Source organism: Argentina silus (genome assembly GCF_951799395.1).
Source record: "Argentina silus genome assembly, chromosome: 4".
Taxonomy (NCBI): domain Eukaryota; kingdom Metazoa; phylum Chordata; class Actinopteri; order Argentiniformes; family Argentinidae; genus Argentina; species Argentina silus.
In genome coordinates, this window is record NC_139658.1 from 19,973,678 (window position 1) to 19,992,721 (window position 19,044).

At 44.1% G+C, this 19,044-nt stretch overlaps 1 protein-coding gene across 3 annotated transcripts; it reads left to right on the top strand.

Moving 5' to 3' along the window:
- Positions 1-185: 185 nt before the first annotated feature.
- crbn (cereblon) lies at positions 186-12,291 on the top strand (the record flags this gene model as incomplete). Of its 3 annotated transcripts, none has more annotated exons than XM_083668749.1 (11): positions 186-267; positions 847-956; positions 1,158-1,360; positions 1,627-1,776; positions 4,371-4,533; positions 5,244-5,306; positions 5,526-5,610; positions 5,757-5,872; positions 7,373-7,437; positions 8,164-8,295; positions 10,517-12,291. In XM_083668749.1, 11 exons carry the CDS (start codon positions 195-197, stop codon positions 10,698-10,700), a joined length of 1,344 nt encoding a protein of 447 aa, XP_083524875.1. In that variant the 3' UTR covers positions 10,701-12,291. The 3 variants fall into 3 exon arrangements, with proteins under 3 accessions (XP_083524875.1, XP_083524874.1, XP_083524873.1); XM_083668748.1 differs by lacking the exon at positions 10,517-12,291 and adding an exon at positions 8,972-9,150 and having other exon boundaries at positions 195-267; XM_083668747.1 differs by lacking the exon at positions 8,164-8,295 and having other exon boundaries at positions 195-267.
- Positions 12,292-19,044: the final 6,753 nt, after the last annotated feature.

Genomic DNA, 19,044 nt, shown 5'->3' on the forward strand with positions numbered 1-19,044 from the left:
TGTCTAGTTACTGAACCATTGGTCAGAACAAGGATCTATATCAGATCAGTTCGAGCGGCATCTAGTGGGCAATAATGGTGAATATAGCGCACCCATTGAAACCCCGTCCAGTTGATGGCGATAATGAGTTGTTGGTGATACGCAAGCTGCGATAATACCACAGAAGAAGAGTGAAGGGTTGTAAACAGAAGGATATGGCTGACGAGAGGGGTGGAGGCGACCACGATATCAACGACAACATGGGCAACCAACTACAGCTGTTACCCGGTACAAATTGATCTTGGTGTTAAATTAACTTGCAGGGTAGTGTGCTTATGCATACCTTGGTTGATTGATTTGGACCATGTAGCTATGCCAAACCATATTATTTTGCATAGAAACGAGGCCACCTCAGCCTGTCAGCAGCCAGCATTGCTACCTATATCTCACTGTCGAAAACTGTATCCTCGCTCCATTGCAGGAAAATGGCAATTTCTATACAACTATAGTAGCCAGCTAACATAGAGAATTGTTTCGCCATTTGCAATGAAGTTGACCTAGCGAAACATTTCAACAAATCATTATAGTCGTCACTGTCACGTCCAGACATGTCAGTCTGCATGGTTAAGATTTGTTATAGCCACAGCGAACGTTAGCTAATTAATTGATGTCATCATCAGATCTATGTAGTCAAAGGTGGCCACCATAAAGTTCGACTGCTTTTACCCATCACATAATGGTGAGGAGATCAATGACTCAGGGAAATTATGTTTAAGAGCCCTAAGAAGTGAAACTGAAACCCTGTATCCTACATGCAGCGAGGCTTAGCCGGTGGTATTGTGGCCACTGACGTAAGTATTGTTTCAGAAAATGAAGAAGAAGAGGAAGATGAGATGGAGACTGAAGACCGCGACAGTGAGGAGGCAGAAAAACCTTCTCTCATCAACTTCGACCAAAGTCTTCCAACGTCACATGCCGTGGGTGATCGTTTCTCCGTCTGAATGTTGTTACATAGAGCCTCATTCCTTATTCTGAATGACAGAGAATGTCTGCAATAGACAATAGATTTCTATATGAATGCTCTGTTATGCTGTGCCCTTTTGAATAAAAGCCCCTTGTGGTGCATGTCCTGGCTTGTTCAGATAGTTGATACTGTCTCTCTCCCATCTCGGGCTCAGTACCTGGGCTCAGACATGGAGGAGTTCCATGGACGTACAGTTCATGATGACGACAGCTGCCAGACCATCCCAGTGCTGCCTGACACAGCTATCATGCTGATCCCAGGCCAGACGTTGCCTCTGCAGCTCTTCAGACCGCAGGAGGTCAGCATGATGCGCAGCGTCATCCAGAGAGACCGCACCTTCGCCGTGCTGGCAAACAGGTACACCGACAGAGGGTAGTAGAGGATGACAGACAGACAGACAGACAGACAGACAGACAGAGAATGTGAGTTTCTGGATTGCAGTCACAGTGAGAGTCGGCCTGTTTGTGTCTGGGGATCTGGTTCCCGCCGGGACCATATATACTGAAAAATGTATGCACTCGCTGCAATATGAGTCGCTTTGGATAAAAGCGTCATCTAAATGGCATATATATTAAATGAAAGGGTTTTTATCAATTAGATGTGTCTGTTATCTCTCCCCCCAGTCACTTAGCTGAGCGGGAGGCAGAGTTCGGGACAACGGCTGAGATATATGCTTACAGAGAGGAGCAGGAGTACGGCATTGAGACGGTCAAAGTGAAAGCCGTTGGAAGGCAGCGATTCAAGGTCCATGAGATTAGAACTCAGGCAGATGGGTAAGTGGAGATGAACAAGGAGAAAACCTGGCGCACTGATATTTTCAGAATAAACCTGGTGGTGCGTAGACCTGACAAAGTCAATAGAAATGGTCCGCACTCACTTCCAAAAAAAAGTGGTTTATCCCATCAGGACAAAATGTTTCACCCGCACAGTGGAGATGAGTCGAACATGACAGACCAGTAACCAGAACTTGACCTTCATATAACACAAGAGTGTAATAGCCAATGGTAGACAGAGACACAACCTTGAGTGTCTCCCCAATCTCGTAGATAATAGATGAGCTTTGCTTTGAATTGCAGTATGCCTCATAAAGTCATCATAAATTCATAACGTCAGTTATTTCAAGGCCTGGTAAATAGTTGATACTTCTGCAAGTGATTTAACAAGTAACCACCAGAGGACACACTCACTCTGTGTATTCCCATAGCAGTCATCTCTGGGTCAGAGATGCTACTGTAGGGGAGATCTCTGCATGGGTTGAATCCGCTAAAAACACTACTGGAGAACACTACTGACCACAATTCTCTTAGTTCTGGTGGACCATCACATGCATTGTGTTGTGTTGCACTCAGTGCTTCATGACCAGCATTTTTTACATTTACATTTATGGCATTTAGCAGATGCCTTTATCTAAAGCGACTTACAACAAATACATTTGTTTAAGTAAGTGAATCATCTATCCATCAGTCATCATAAGATAAAGTAATCAATACTCAGACCAGGGGCCATAGGCAATAGGCAATACCAGCAGTATTAATGTAAGCGACAGCACTATTTTCCAAATAGATCGAACTGATGGTTTGTGACTATTTCTGTAGTGGCCAGACCAATATGTTTTGCTTATTGGGCAGTTATAAACTCTTTGAAATGGGTCATAGCAGTGTAAATTACAGTGTAAATTGTGGCGTTTATTATGGGAGCAAAGTCAACAACAATGGCAGCCAAAAGCCCAAAAAAAGCCAAAGTCATTTGTGACAGTGTTGTTATGTGATACATGCACATTACATTGACATTTAAGTCATTTAGCAGATGCTCTTATCCAGAGCGACTTCCAATTAGTACACTACATTCGCCTTAAGAAAGTGAAAAAACGTTACATCACGATCATCGCATGTAAGACTTTGAGAAAGGTAGATAAAGGGCCGAATACAATTGTTAGTAGAAAAATAAAACAATCTGTGCTTGGCAAAGGTGCAGGTTCAACCCGAGTGGAGTATGTTGGTATATTAAATGTTCTAATAATGAGAACAGGTTATCCATTTAATGGTCATGTGGGTTACAATGTTCCCATTACCAACCATGGAAACTTCATGTCAGTGATGCATCGATGGTCTTTAATAATGATGTATTGCCTTCAGCCGTGTCCCTTGGTTCTTCATGTGATTTCGATAGACACCTTTAGATCTGTATCAGCTGACCTGCACCTCTCTGAGGCATCGCTGTATCCATCCTGGTATCCACCTCCATGAATAGATTGGCAGGGATTACTCTAGCTATATTGCCATTTCTTTAAAGGCTGCTACCTTCCTCTCTGAAACAAGTGTACAGTAAGTGGTCGCGCCACTAGGTCACGGCTTTTCACTGTCCTGGCGCCCCGCTGGTGGAATGAGCTTCCCCCCACTAGCAGAACTGCAGAGTCACTACTGATTTTCCGCTGTAGATTGAAAACCCATCTCTTCAGGCTACATTTTAACAGTCCTTCCTCAGACCTCTTCACCTCCACTACCCTCCCTGTACTAATCCTAACCCCAACCCTTGAGACCTCTTCACCTCTACTTCCCCCCTGTACAAGTTCTCTCCTGTTAATAAATAATTAATAATAAAAAAGAAAAAGAAAAAAAAGAATTGGCTTCTGGCATTATGACTGCCAATGGCCCCTGGTGTGAGCATTGATTACTTTACCTTATGATGACTGTTGGATAGATGAGTCCCTTACTTAAACAAATGTATTTGTTGTAAGTCGCTTTGGATAAAGGCGTCTGCTGAATGCCATAAATGTAAATGTAAAAATGTTGTCCCCCACGAATGATGTAGTGCCTCTCCTTGTATAAATTGGTTTTAATTAAATTATTCAAACGTATGACTGAAAAGTTAACAGAACGTGTAGTGCTTATTGCATTCATGATCAGTCTTGCTTTTTACAGCTTTGCATTTATTTGAAGGCAGTCCACGGATTTGAGGTAGACTGAAAAATTACTGGACCTTGTAGTGCTTATTTGATTCATTTCCAAGGATTTGACAGTATTATTTGGAAACAGTCAAACAGCTAAAACGTGCAGTCTGAGGTGCTCTCTCCTCTTTGCACACTATGATGATGTTAATGAGAACAACCTATCTTCATCGTGGGGGACGTGTGTGTGTGTGTGTGTGTGTATCAGAGAGACAGACAGAGACATGCAGGACTGCTTACGGGTAAGGGTTTGTGGTGGAGAATTACTCGTTATTGCTGGATATGATGTTCAGACATTTTCTAAAACAGACATTAGGGATTATGGTATTTAGAAACCTTCTCCCACTAAGTACATTTTCTACCCCCCCCCCCCCTTCTCATCCACCTTCTCCTCCTCCTCTCTCTCTTTCCTTGTTCCAGGATCAGACAGGCCAAGGTGCAGATCCTCCCAGAATGCATCCTGCCAGATCCCCTCACTGCGGTGCAGCTCACACCCCTGTCCCGCCTCCAAATGCACCCGTCCTCCAGACCCCCGGCTCAGAGCTGCAAACAGGCCAAGCGTTGGTGGGACACCTACCGCCAGGTCAGATACACACCTACACAAGTACTAGTGAACAACACACATCTGAACAACACACACCTGAACAACACACGCCTACCGCCAGGTCAGATACACACCTACACAAGTACGAGTGAACAACACACACCTGAACAACACACGCCTACCGCCAGGTCAGATACACACCTACACAAGTACGAGTGAACAACACACACCTGAACAACACACGCCTACCGCCAGGTCAGATACACACCTACACAAGTACGAGTGAACAACACACACCTGAACAACACACATCGACTGCCAGGTCAGTCACACCTATACAAGTACACCTGAGTAAACACACAACTACCACCAGGTCAGATACACACATCTACACGAGTACTAGTGAACAAACACACACCAACATAAGTACACCTGAACAACACTATCGCCAGGTCAGATACACATACATATAAGCACTAGTTAACAACAGACAGCTACTGCTACTGACACACAGCACCACCACCATACAGGTAGAACCATGTACCATGTGGTCAGAGGTGCATCATGACATCTCACTCTCTTTCATTTGCATTTTGGCAGGAGAGCAGGCAGGCGGAGAGAGAGGCAATCCCATGCAGTTATGCTTGCATATTGCGATTATTTTCATATGATTATATGTTATGTCATTCAACAGTGTTTGTGGTTCTGCGGTGTTTGTGATCTGTGTGATTCTCTGTGTTCTCCTCCAGAGGAAGTTTCACTGTGCCAACATGACCTCGTGGCCGCCCTGGGTGTACGCTCTCTATGACTCTGTAAGTATGGGGGGCGGTGCCTCTATTTCATCACCCCTTCTCCTCCCGCTGTACACAGAACATTGTCACAGGAATAAGATTGGACTGATCTAGGTCTCAGAGAGATAAAGCGACAGCTGTGTGCGTGCGTGCGTGCGTGTGTGTGTGTGTGTGTGCGTGTGTGTGTGCGTGCGCTGCGTGACGCATCCTGTTTTCAATCTCATTTCCCTTGTTTTTCAGGAGACTCTTATGAATAGAGTGAAGAAGCAGTTGCATGAGTGGGACGAGAACCTGAAGGATGACTCCCTCCCTACCAATGCCATCGGTAAAGCCTCCTATTTGATGCCTGTGTTTTTCTTATTTTTCCACTCTTTCCTTCCTTCTATCCCCTCCCCCTTGGTATTTATCTTCTTTCTTGTCTATGTTTTCTCTCTCTCTGTCTCTCTTGTCTCTTGTCTGTCTCTCTGTCAGACTTCTCCTACAGAGTGGCAGCCTGTTTGCCCATAGACGACGCTCTGAGGCTCCAGCTGCTGAAGATCGGCAGTGCCATCCAGAGGCTGCGTTGTGAGCTGGACATCATGGACCGGGTGAGAGAGAGAGAGACACACACACACACACACACACACACACACGGCTCACACACACACACGGCTCACACACACACACACACGGCTCACACTCATCTGATACACTTGACACAAATCCAACTCATTCACTTGAGGCTCACAAACACATCTGAAAGATTTCTCTCACACACACACACACACACACACACACACACACACACACACATACACATACCCAACTCACTTGACAAACTTCACATTCAACATGGTCCACACTAAGTCACGATATTGAGCCCCCAACTGATCTGATATCATCTCAGCCCTCTCCTCCTGGCTGCCCAGTGAAAAGCATACATCCCTGTCTCCCCTCCTCTCCTCCCCTCCTCTCCCCCTCTTCACTCTTCTGATGCTCCATGTTATATTTAGTCATTGCCTATATATAGTGATGATCATACACCTCAGATGCTGTCTTTGTGAGATGCTCCCCAGGCATGGGGCCTCTGACAGTGTTAATAAATATCTCCTCCAAAATCCCCCCCCCCCCCCTTGTCTCTGCTCTGACTTCCTCACCCCTCACACCCTCTCCCCTCTGAGGCCATCACTCTCAGTCCACACCGCTGCCCTGGTCCCACTTCAAGAGCCTTCAGCTCCAAACTTAAAATGCAAAGCAGTGCTCTGGCCTGTCTCCCAACTGCCTCCCAACTGTCTCCCAACTGCCTCTGCAGCACTCTCTCTTTGTCAAGCACAGGAAAGGCCCTTGGCAGCCAGGAGTAAACACACTCCAGCTCACCACTCTGGGCTTCATTGAGAGAACATGTTATGTCAAGAACATACATCAATGTTATATTAGTATAAATCTGAAATGTGTGAAATGTCAGTTCCACCTCTATGTTCCCTTAGAAGAAATCCTCTGAAGACTGAAGGCTGATTTGAATACATTTGGCGTCAGTGTGTTTTCCGCTTGGGTCCGTGCGTCGTAGCTACGCCAAAATAATAAATGCAAACCCCGGGCCGATGCTGATTGAAATCCTCGTCCACTATGAAAATCCACATGGATGTGAATGGTATAAATTCAGCTCATCATTCACAGACAGACAGACAGACAGACTGAATGACTGTTCATTTGTTGTATAAAGTAATTCACAGGGTCCATTCAGGTTAATTGAATATTAGTACCATCGTTACGTTGTCATATTAAAGACGCGCTTGGCTGTTTGTAGACGCGTGAGGTGATGTCTGCGGGAGCGTTTGGGTTAGCCGGGTTTCCTTCCACTCTGATTGGTTATGACAAGTTCTTCTCCTGCTGCCGGTGAGAGAGGGTGACGTGGTTTAATGGAGGCTTCGCCGAGGAGCACCAAACACTGAACCCCATCAGATCTGGCCAATTACAATGTGTCGGAGAGGGAGACGGACGGCCTACGTGATTATTACTGTTTCCTTTGCAGCTGCATGAATCTGAGGGGCTGTAATGAACACGGTTGTTATTAATACGTCACGTGTGTTTTTCCGTCCTCTTCACAGTGCACCTCGCTGTGTTGTAAGCAGTGCCAAGATACAGAAATCACCACCAAGAACGAAATCTTCAGGTGAGGAGGACGGTGACTAATGACAGTGTGTCTGTAGGTTGTGTCTGTAGGTTGTCCTAGTTCCATGGATGTAAATGTTAGTGTCTCTATAGTGTCTCTTCAGTGCCGTGCGTGCGTGCGTGCGTGCGTGCGTGCGTGCGTGCGTTCCAAGTCAGTGAGAGGCTTGTAAGTCAGTCAGCGGGGAGGTTGTGTTTCAGAAGCTCACCTTTGATGAATCCATGCTCTGTCCACTACCCAAGGCCCCCAGCTCCCCAGCCCCTCTCTTTCCTCCGTGACTTGACCCCCAGGGCCAGAGATGCTAATTGCAGGGGATTAATTACCTGACCTTTAGTTAGCTTGTGGTCACGGCTATGTGACATTTGGTTAACCTCCCTGGGCGCATGCATTCACTGGCGCACACACACACACACACGCACACGCACACACACGCACACACACACAGGTTTTGTAACAGCAGTCAGCTCGTCATATTAGCATATAACATCATATTAGCATATATATGATCATATTAGCATACAGAGCCCTGCATAAGAAATGGGACAGTGAAGCATTTTATTTTATTTTGGCTCTACAATTCAAATTCCATTCAAATTCTCAATGATATGTTAAGTTGAGTTTACCAAACCGGAGTCACCTAAGCTCAAGCCCTAACACACTCTCTCTTTCTCTCTCTTTCTTTCTTTCTTTCTTTCTTTCTTCCTTCCTCCACCTTCTCCTCCCCTGCAGCCTTTCTTTGTATGGCCCCATGGCTGCTTACGTCAACCCTCACGGCTTTGTCCACGAGACCCTCACCGTCTACAAAGCCAATAACCTAAACCTGGTCGGCAGGCCGTCCACACTCCACAGCTGGTTTCCAGGGTAACGCCTCTCAACATCACATGACATGCTCATTCGCTCACTCTCACCGCATACTGAAACCCACACCACACAAACTGACAGAGGCCAAGTCCACTCAAAAATATACAGTACCAGTCAAAGGTTTGGACACACCTTCTCATTCAATGATTTTTCTTTACATTTTTTTGGATCATTTTCTACATTGTAGATTAATATTGAAGACATCAGAACTATGAAGGAACACATATGGAATTATGTAGTAAACAAAAAAGTGTTAGACAAACCAGAATATGTTTTATATTTTAGATTCATCAAAGTAGCCACCTTTTGCTTTGATGACAGCTTTGCACACTCTTGGCAAGTTTGTCTCTTTTGACTGGTACTGTATATTCCCTCAAGAAGCATGCAGACATATACAGACTGACAGATGTAAATATACACCATTGAAATGTACTTTGTTTGTATTGTTGAGGTTTTTAATGAAAAACGATCATGATTTGTATTAACGCTCTCACATTACTATGCTTTGGCAGTCTTGGACCACCTTCAATACCATATTTGGTCGAAGCTGCCAAATACTTGAAAGCGAAAGCCTTTGGCCCTTTGCTGGACTGTCATTTTTGGCATTAGGGTTAGTCCAGTATTTGGGTGCCTTGTTTCAGTGAGCTTTATTAAAACCCCTCTCTGTGTGTTCCAGTGGGCATCCCACACCACATACAGCCCTAGTCTGTCATTGCGCAACATGAGGCCTGGCAGAGGTATTGACAGAGGAGCTTTCTGGAGGGCCCCGTGGTGGAGCTCCCTGTGACAGCACAGTCTCCCCTGGGCTCAAGAGATGTGGTTATGTAAGCAGCCACTGCTAAACACACCACTCCTCATAAATGGCACACAGTCACATTTCCTGTTGGTTTTCTGTTTGGATTATAATTATTATATATGCCTCTGCCCTCCGCTTAGGCTCTCTCTGTGCTGGAAGAGGGCAAACTGTCTTATTGAAGTCTTCTTGAAGTCCTTAAAATGGTGGGAGAGGAGTAATAAGGAGTGTTTTATCTGAAGATGTTAGCAGATACTTAATGGAGAAAGGGAGAGAAGGAGATATTTGGGGTGGGAGTTCAGACTAAAACATATCAGAGTTGTGTTATCCTGTTTTTTAACCTCCATGCATGGGCATGTTTTGAACTGCTGTGTGACACTTGAACACTCCTTTTAGAAGGCCGAGTTGTTGCCAGAACGGCTGAGAATTGTTTAATCATCTAACAGGTGTTAGATGGTAAGATGTGGTTTGGGAGCTCTTGGTCTGTGTGCGTCGCCTTGTTCCCACGTGAAAGGCTGGGAGGGGTTTCGGCCCGAGGAAGGAAATGAGCTGGGACCAAATGGGGAGGAGATGAGAGAGGGGATTTGGTTGATTAGGTCTGGGTCTCTCTTTGTAATATCTGAGGAGAGAAATATGTGGGTGGGAGTGAGCGGGCATTCCATGATTGTGGTTGGGATGAGTGGGCATTCCATGATTGTGGTTGGGATGAGTGGGCCTACAGTGCCATGATTGTGGTTGGGATGAGTGGGCCTACAGTGCCATGATTGTGGTTGGGAGACCCTCAGTAAGCCCTTCCACAGACGGCATGCAACGCTTCTGAAGGACACTCTACAATCAGGGATGGCAGACTTTTTTTGTTTGTGTTGCTGTTTAAGGAGAAAAATAGCGGGGGGGGGGGTTATAAGCGCATTTTGTGCAATCACAGATCATTAGCAACAACCAACCTCTTTTTAACTTCAACGTCCACCTGCACCTCCACCTCTCCCTCTCTCCTCTGGCGTGTCCCCCTTTCCGTTCCAACTTAGCCTTTTTAATAATGAAACAGTCTGTAATTAACTTCAATCAAACTCCTCTTTTATAATATCGCCCAGACTCACCAATTACGCAGTCAGGTATCAAAGTGTCTTGGGCGCGCGCTCACTCAGATTCCCGCTCTCCAGCGCAGTTTCACAGTCGCTCCGCTGCCCATCCGCTCTGATGATGGTTATTCCCTGTCATCTTATCAAGGTTTTGCTGCATCCCTACTTCCTTTCTCTGTCTCTGTCTACAGTACACACTCTCAGGGATTTAAAAGGCATCCAACAACGGCATTTGATTCTGCGTTACATGCCCTGTGGATAATAAAATAATGCGTTCTAGACAAATGACATTTGGGCTGATATGTCTGGTTTTTCTCCCCCCCCCCTCCTCCCTCCCTCCCTCCCTCAGGTATGCCTGGACGATCGCTCAGTGCCGGACCTGTGGCTCTCACATGGGGTGGAAGTTCACAGCCACTAAGAAGGACATGTCCCCTGCTCGTTTCTGGGGCCTGACCCGCTCGGCCATGATGCCCCGTATCCCCCAGGGTCTAGGGGAAGATGGGGATGAGGGATCCCGCCTTCTCTGCCTGTGACAAGGGACTACCAAGCCCCACCCCCCTTCCCTTCTCCACCTCCCATCCCTTCATCATCTTCGATCGCCCCCCACCTTGTCCAAGGGTGTCTAACGAGGTTCTGTCCTTAGTAATCGATGCCCCCAATACAGCTTGACAGCCAATGGCAGCAAATCCATCATATTAGTGTAAAGGTTATTCAGCCTTTTAAATGGCACTTTCTAACACACAGAGAGAGAAAAATAATATACGGAGAGAAAGGACGTAGGTTGAAGGGGTCCTTAAATGCAGGAACACCGGGGATGAAATGAATTGCACACAGGCTGATTAGAGAAGGGTGTGTTAATGGGGCAAGACTCAAGGCAAGAGAGGGAGAAGCAATGTATTCTGCAGCACGGACATGGCCTACCCCCATAGCATGCTACTGACCTGTCTGTCCAGCTCCTCTACTATCTACTATCTGCTGCAGACACACAGCCTCATGCTCAGTGCTTTACATATATGATGTCACACGGTCCCTACTCTACTGTATGGTTGTGGGTGCGTGTGACTCTGCATGCAGTCCAGCTGGGTGTTTTTAAGGGTTATAGACACTTAAAATCAAGAGGAACCCCTCCCCTAACCACCTTTTAATCTGTGGCAAACCAAACCAACCAATAGACATCCACTTAGTATTCAGGTCCACAGTTAATCCTTTATGGTCTTCTTGGGAAAGCCCAGTTCAACAGGTCGTTGACATCCACTTGAGAGAGAAAGAGAGAGAGAACTTTTCAAATCGAAGAGGGAGGCTCTTTGTATATGTCAAAATATGCTGCTTTTGCAAGGATGCATCATACCTTTGTTTCATCTGTGAGATGTTTGAGTTGGTCAAGTATAAAAGAGCCTATATTTTCATATGCAAGGCATGAGTAGAAAGAAATCAGAAAGAGAAGATTAGAAGGCAACTCTTGCTATGTTTCCCATGTATTTTGACATTTGTGCAAATATCTCCTTTTGTTATTTGGTTTTCATATTTTCACATTTTATTTGTCTAAAGAATTATATGTAATATACATGTAGAGATATTGGTATCTATTTTGTAATGAATGAAGGCCCATTGGACTGCAAGACACTGTGCCTCTGAAGACAAGGATTACCTCTGGTAACTTCATGTCCACTAATGAAGACTAGAGAGACTTGGTGCCTCGTGTAAAAAAGACCGGGAATATGGCAAAAGGCAAATCAATCTCTTACGGTTTGATGTACAGTATCAGTGAACCACAGAATGATCTGGAACATTGTATTAATGAATATTTAATGAATTATTAGTAATAAATGGCAATGTCATATCAAGAGGTAACTGTGTTTTCATTTAGAGCAGTGTTCTGGTTTTAAATTAGGAATTGTACTCCTTGCTGATGTTATTTTGACTCATGTTTGTAACCAGTAAGAGGCGGCGATTGCAATTCTGGTGTGACATAACTGTGATGTATCTACATAGAATCTCAACAGACTCTTGTCCTGCTCATAGCCGTGTGTTTTCAATGTTCGAACATTTAAAACAAAAATGATTGATTTGTTTAGCTGAATTATCACCAATTGAACAAAGTAATTATACGCAATAAGAAATGTTCTACAACATGTTTGTGGTTGTGTCTTTTTTTCTTTTGATGATATGTGTCAATTTGTAGCAGTTGATACATTTAAAAAAAAAAAAAAAAAAACTTGTGAGATGAGAACAACACAACAGAAAAGGAATTCGAGTGGATCTCCAAAAGAATCATTCTGATACAGGTTCAAAGTTTTATACTTGGCCCAGAGAACCATAACCAGAGGCAGTAACTGAGATAGACCTCCACAAACGATAGAGGAAGAGATTGCAGGTTGAACCATCTATAATGTGAAACTCTTCATTGTTGGTTTTCGGGTGCAACTCAATAGGGTAAGTGGCTACCTATCCTCATTCCCGCTCCTTCTGCACAGACCTAAGGACAGGATTGATTTAAACAATATAGCTGACATTTATGATCAGAATGGCTTTGCCAGCCCTGTCACGTTAGAGCAGATGAAGGAAAGGAGTCTAGGAAAGGAAACCACTTCAGTGACGACTTGTCTCTAGGCCTCAGTATAGGTTGAGGGCTTAGTAAATATGTGGTCAATTACAGAGGTCCAATGGAGTAGAAACAGCTAAAATCACACTGCCCTCTATGTTTCTTTATTGTTTCTATTCTGTTATCATTTCATCAGTGTATGAGCTTTGTGATCCACTTAATTTCTAATTAAGCATGCACAGCTTCTAGCTGTTTTGATCAGATGTTATGGAATTAAGCAGTAACACACTCAAGGGTGTACTGTGTTGTGGCTATCGGAACGGCTTTTATATAACAGCTTTTCACCGACAGCAACAACAAGCAATTGTGCTAGTGTTTTTTTTGGTTTTGTTTTCCATGATATATTGTATTGATTTATGCCCTCTGCTTCATAAAGTAGTTCATAAAACTATTACCGTAGTTATGGACGCAGGTTTGTTGATAGTTCTGGAACACGTGAAATATCACTGTAGTTAGGGATGCAGGTTGGTTGATAGTTCTGGAATGCATGGTCTAATATGATTGGTCATAAAGTTGTGCGTGCGTGCGTGCATGCGTGCGATTGTGTGTGTGTGTCTTGATGTCCTTGACCTCCCTGGGAGCAAATGTTTAAGGTCAATAGACTGATCCCCCTGACAGACAATAAACATCCCTAAGAAGGATCAGTGTGAACCAGTTCTCTGTGTTTTAGGGTATAGCCTATAGGTTTAGCCTATAGGGCTTTTACAGAGCTGATAAGGCCCATCACTGTCAAACCCCACTGCTTCAGAAGGAATTAGTGGTGGATTTGAATAAGAAAGTCGGGAGACAGTCAGGATTTCTTTACAACACATTCTTTAGTAGCTCTGTGCTGCCAGGCAAGCAATTAAAGCCATTCAAAAAGAAGAAAGAAGGAGGAAAAGATTGAAGAAGACAAAAAGATAAGTATGTGGAAGAGCAAATAAGCGAAGGAAGTAGCTGCCGAGGTCTGAATCAACTGTCGGTCTAGCTACACTTGTGTGCCTACCTCTGCTTCTTCAGTCTGCATCTCAAAACGTTTCACTCAAGATCTATTTTTGGTACTATGGTCAGATTTAAAATAGTCACCTACACAAAACTCCAAATGGAAAGAAGAGGAAAATAGCTAGTGCTTTTGTATGGGAATGACTAAATATAAAACAAGCAGCCTTCAAGAAATTCCATGTGTGTATGTCACGCGTCATGCGTCACGTGTGTTGATGCACCAAACCCTCAGCCGACTAGACTAATTTCAAAAGCCAGCAAATGCACTATCCCCATCACAACCATTCTATTTAACAAAGGGACGACAATCACACTCCTCAGGCAGAAAAACGCATCATCTGGAGGGAGAGAGAGAGAGAGAGAGAGAGAGAGAGAGAGAGAGAGAGGGAGAGTGAAGTGGGAGCCACTCTGATAGCATCGAATAATGGACTGTCAATGGACTGGGATGTGTGTGTGCATACGTGCATGCATGGATGTGTGCGTGTGTGCGTGTGTGTGTGCGTGTGTGTGTGTGTGTGTGAATGTGTGTGTGTGCTCCAATGAGTGTGTGTGCTCCAATGAGTGTGTACTATATGCTTGTGTGCCTGTGGCATACACGTACACATGCACTGGCTACTGTAAGTCAGTGCCTCCCACCTGGCTGCCTCATATGCACACACAGCGAGGGGTTAACAGGAGTGTGTGAATGGCTGGCTAGTGCCTGACGGGAGGGGAGCCTCCATCATGCACCTAGGCCTTCCTGAGCAGGCTGCTGGGAAGAGACATGAGAGGAACTCAGCGTAGACGAATTATGGACAGAGAAGCGGGGCTCCTGGACATGTGCCATGTGTGACAACTCATAACTCGCATCACTCAGTTGCGCCCATCAGAGAGAACACCCCGGACCCCCCTCTGCAGTTACAACAGCTCTGGCGCTTTTTTTTCTCTCCATGTCTTTTAAGTTTCCCTCTGATCTTCCTCTCTGGTGGACTGTTATCACCTCTCCTCGGCTGTGCTTTAAAGTGTCGTCCCCCATCGTCGTCGTCCCCTGCAACCATAAAGAGCATTTTAGAAAATGATTATCTTGACCTGATTTCCAATACATTTAGGTTCAAAATGATTCTATTCTATTCTATTCCATTTCTCTCTCTCTCTCTCTCTCTCTCTCTCTCTCTCTCTCTCTCTCTCTCTCTCTCTCTCTCTCTCTCTCTCTCTCTCTCTCTTATCTTTTTCTTTATTTCCCTTACTCTGGCATGTCCTTGGGGTATGTATTCTGTAAAGACTGATTTACAGGGCTGAGTGCTGGCTTCATCATAGAACATGTATTTGTTTTGATGCAGTGGAAAATGCGGGGAAGCAGCCAGGTTGTCTTTCAAACGGAAAAGGAGAAATTGGCAAATGATAATGGAAGGGGAGAGGTTTAAAAGCAAATTGCTCATAATAGGCGAACCTCAGCCTTAAGCCTCAGCATTTGTATCGTCGCGCTAATTTCCCATTGATCTCGAGTTTGGGTTTACTCGATTAATTTGTAATAATAACTGAAATAATCTATCTACATCAATTATATTGTCTGCCACGCAAACCCAATAGGAGTGACAGACTCTAGTCAATAGCTGTACAGTGGGAATTGTGTCTTCCTTTGAATAAGATCCATACAAAAAAAACGGATGCACTCATTCATGTTGCGTAATACAAAGAAAAGTCACAACGTGCTAGGTTCTCGGTAAAGCACTCAAGCTCTTGATAAGGTTTGTGCAACCTTACAGACTCTCTACAGGAAAATGTAAGGTACAGAGAGAGAGAGAGAGAGAGAGAGAGAGAGAGAGAGAGAGAGAGAGAGAGAGAGAGAGAGAGAGAGAGCGACAAAGAGGGTGGGGGGTCTGAAGCCAGTGACAGTCTGAGATCAATCGGAGAGGACCAAACTCGTGACTCACACTCTGATACACACCACTGCCATCACGTTATGTTCTTTCAGAAGGCACGTGCTTCAATTTAACAAGCATCTCAAAGAGAATGATGAATAGAGAGATATGAACGAGAATTGACTCTATGTACTGGTATGTAATAGAGTATGGAGTAATTGGATGATAGAGTAATTGGATAGTGTTAATGGTGCTGATGATCTTCAATAGGGCGTTCGAATAATTAATTCCACATGCAACAACATATGAAGCTACATGTGTAATGGATAATTTCCAAGAATGGACATACAAACTTACATACAACACACACACACACAGGCACACACGCACGCATACGCACACACAGGCACACACGCACGCACACACACACACACACACACACACACACACACACACACACACACACACACACACACACACACACACACACCGCCACTCTTGATCTCTAACAATTCACCCAGGGAAACAAGGCCCTAATGTCTCCCAGAAGTGTGTGTCTTCCCATGTAGGCCAGGCCTATGAACTTCCTTCTCATTAAGAAAGTGTAAGACCACACTGAGTTTGGCTAACTCTTTTAAGTCATACTCTCTGACTCTTTTAAGTCATACTCTCTAACTCTTTTAAGTCATGCTCTCTAACTCTTTTAAGTCATACTCTCTAACTCTTTTAAGTCATGCTCTCTAACTCTTTTAAGTCATACTCTCTAACTCTTTTAAGTCATGCTCTCTAACTCTTTTAAGTCATGCTCTCTAACTCTTTTAAGTCATGCTCTCTAACTCTTTTAAGTCATACTCTCTGACTCTTTTAAGTCATGCTCTCTAACTCTTTTAAGTCATGCTCTCTAACTCTTTTAAGTCATGCTCTCTAACTCTTTTAAGTCATACTCTCTGACTCTTTTAAGTCATGCTCTCTAACTCTTTTAAGTCATGCTCTCTAACTCTTTTAAGTCATACTCTCTTTTAAGTCATACTCTCTAACTCTTTTAAGTCATGCTCTCTAACTCTTTTAAGTCATACTCTCTTTTAAGTCATGCTCTCTAACTCTTTTAAGTCATACTCTCTTTTAAGTCATACTCTCTAACTCTTTTAAGTCATACATTCATGAGCTGCGCTCAGCTTTTATCAGTGCTACCAAAAGCTTTCACACTTTCTAAGTGACTTATTTCATTCATTCACGGTTTTAATGGATATAAGACATGTTGACGGGAATTCACAGGCAATTTTGGGTCACTGCAAGACCCAGAGGAAGCAGATAAACGTCTTGCATCATCCAAACAATTCACTTCACATTTCCTGTAGTACGTTTGATGTTGCCTTAAAAAAATATCTGAGTTGATTTTTTTGCCTTGGCACACCAGATATCAGCAGTATGCCTTTAAAAGTCATATTTGATTTGGCACAAGGCAGTATTTCAGCTGTCCTAAAGACCACCTGATTATTGAGTTTGGGTTCTGTGAAATCATCTCCCTGACTAAACCCGTACATCTGGTCCATTGGACTCGCCAGTCTTCCAGCTACAGTAGATGACTCCAGGAGGAATATGCCAAGCATTCCAGGGAAAGGGCTGATTTCTCGGGGCAATGCAACAGTAAAGTTGCGTTAGGAGCCATATTAGGTGTCATATTAGTATAGTGACACATGGCGTACGGTTCCTTGACAGGAAACGAGACTAACGTCACTCATATGGCTCGAAGCCAATGTGCCAGTATGTGTTAATCCCATAAGCATGCATGGAATGAGATAGCAGTGGATGCACTCTCTGTTGTGTTTGATCAAGGATCAAACTCAGAGTCAGACCCTTCATGTGCATCTGAGTCTGGCGTAGGTTGTCAGATGTGTATCTCAGTGAAGATTGTGTTTGCACAGCAGCATTATGTTATGTCAAGCAGGAAAATTACATCTGTATTGTCCTTGTGGCTCTCACGTCAACACTTTTGGTCGTATTGCCGTGTATGTTTTATTTTTTAACGTTTTTTTATCACACACACACACACACACACACACCACTGTTGATAGCTTGACCTAACCAAATAGTTCTTTTCTTTTTTTTTCTTTTTATATGTTTTTAGGGCATTTCTGCTTTATTGGGATAGAGACAGTAGAGATTGACAGGAAGGATGGGTGAGAGAGAGCAGGGATGACATGCAGGATATGTCGAGGGTCAGAATCGAACCAGGAACCATGCGATTACATGGTAAGCGCATTAGTGTGCTGCGCCACTAAGCGCCCCCAACCAAATAGTTCTGAATGGAAATCTATGTATAATAATATCATTTCACACTATCATTTTGTCAACCAAAACCCTTTCATATAATCAGTGTTGGGGAGTAGTTCAGTTTAACTAGCAGTTTAACTGCATTTTGCAGTGGTAGATAAACTAAATTCAAAAGTTTTTTTTGCCATGTAGTGGTATAGTATGCTACTATCACTACTCACTACATTTAAAAAAAATTATTTAATCCACTGACTATTTAATTCCTTACTGTTTCACTGCCTCTGGTCTCCCCACATTCCTCCACCTCACAATTTTATTTTCTCTCCCAGGTATTTCAGAGCATTTCACTCGCATGCTTTCTGTCACATGGACTGGTAATCTTTCAGTAAATGACTGTTGTGTGTTGGATGATGTAGTTCGATGTAGTGAACCACTTTTTCAAAGTAGCTTTAGTTTGACAAACTATATTTCTCTCAAGGGTAGCTTTAGCGTAGTTAAACTCCTTCCCTTGTAAAGTAATTTATAATCTAGTCAAATACATTTTCAGAGTGGCTTTCCCAACACTGCATATAATGTACTGTACATTTGTGCTATGGCAGGGGACCACCACTACACCAGCTTAGCAAAAGAGCAAGGAAATATGGATGGCCTTTCTGTACCTTGTCGTTATCACAAATGACAAGCTGCACTTAGGCTGGCGGCCATGTGGGTGGAAAACAATTCTCTTTGTTTTCCAATCTGCGTACCTGTACTCATCAACCAAGCACCTCTGTCTGTTTTGTTGCCCTGGTTTGTTCTTTCCTTTCACTCCGTAGTTGGTCAGTGGGCGGGAGAGCTGCAGGTAGACAGGGAACTGGGAACGTCGATGTGATTACAGCCTGCCATGTAGTCCCACAGGCAGTAAGTGAACTCTTTCCCAAAACCCACTCTCTGCCTTGTGACGTTGAGTAAGCCACTCCAGCTGCTGCTAATGTGCCCTGGCTGGCACCTCCCTATCTCACCTGGTAGCTTTGTGTGTGTCTGAAAGAGGCTTGGGTGATTTGTGATAATTATGGAGCTAGTAAAATGGAGGCGGCTCGGTGCTTGGTAACTAACAAGTGACTCCACTCACAACTCAGGTCAACACTGGAGCACAGCCCGAAAGGACCTCATCATTCTCATGAAAGTTTCGGTCAATCA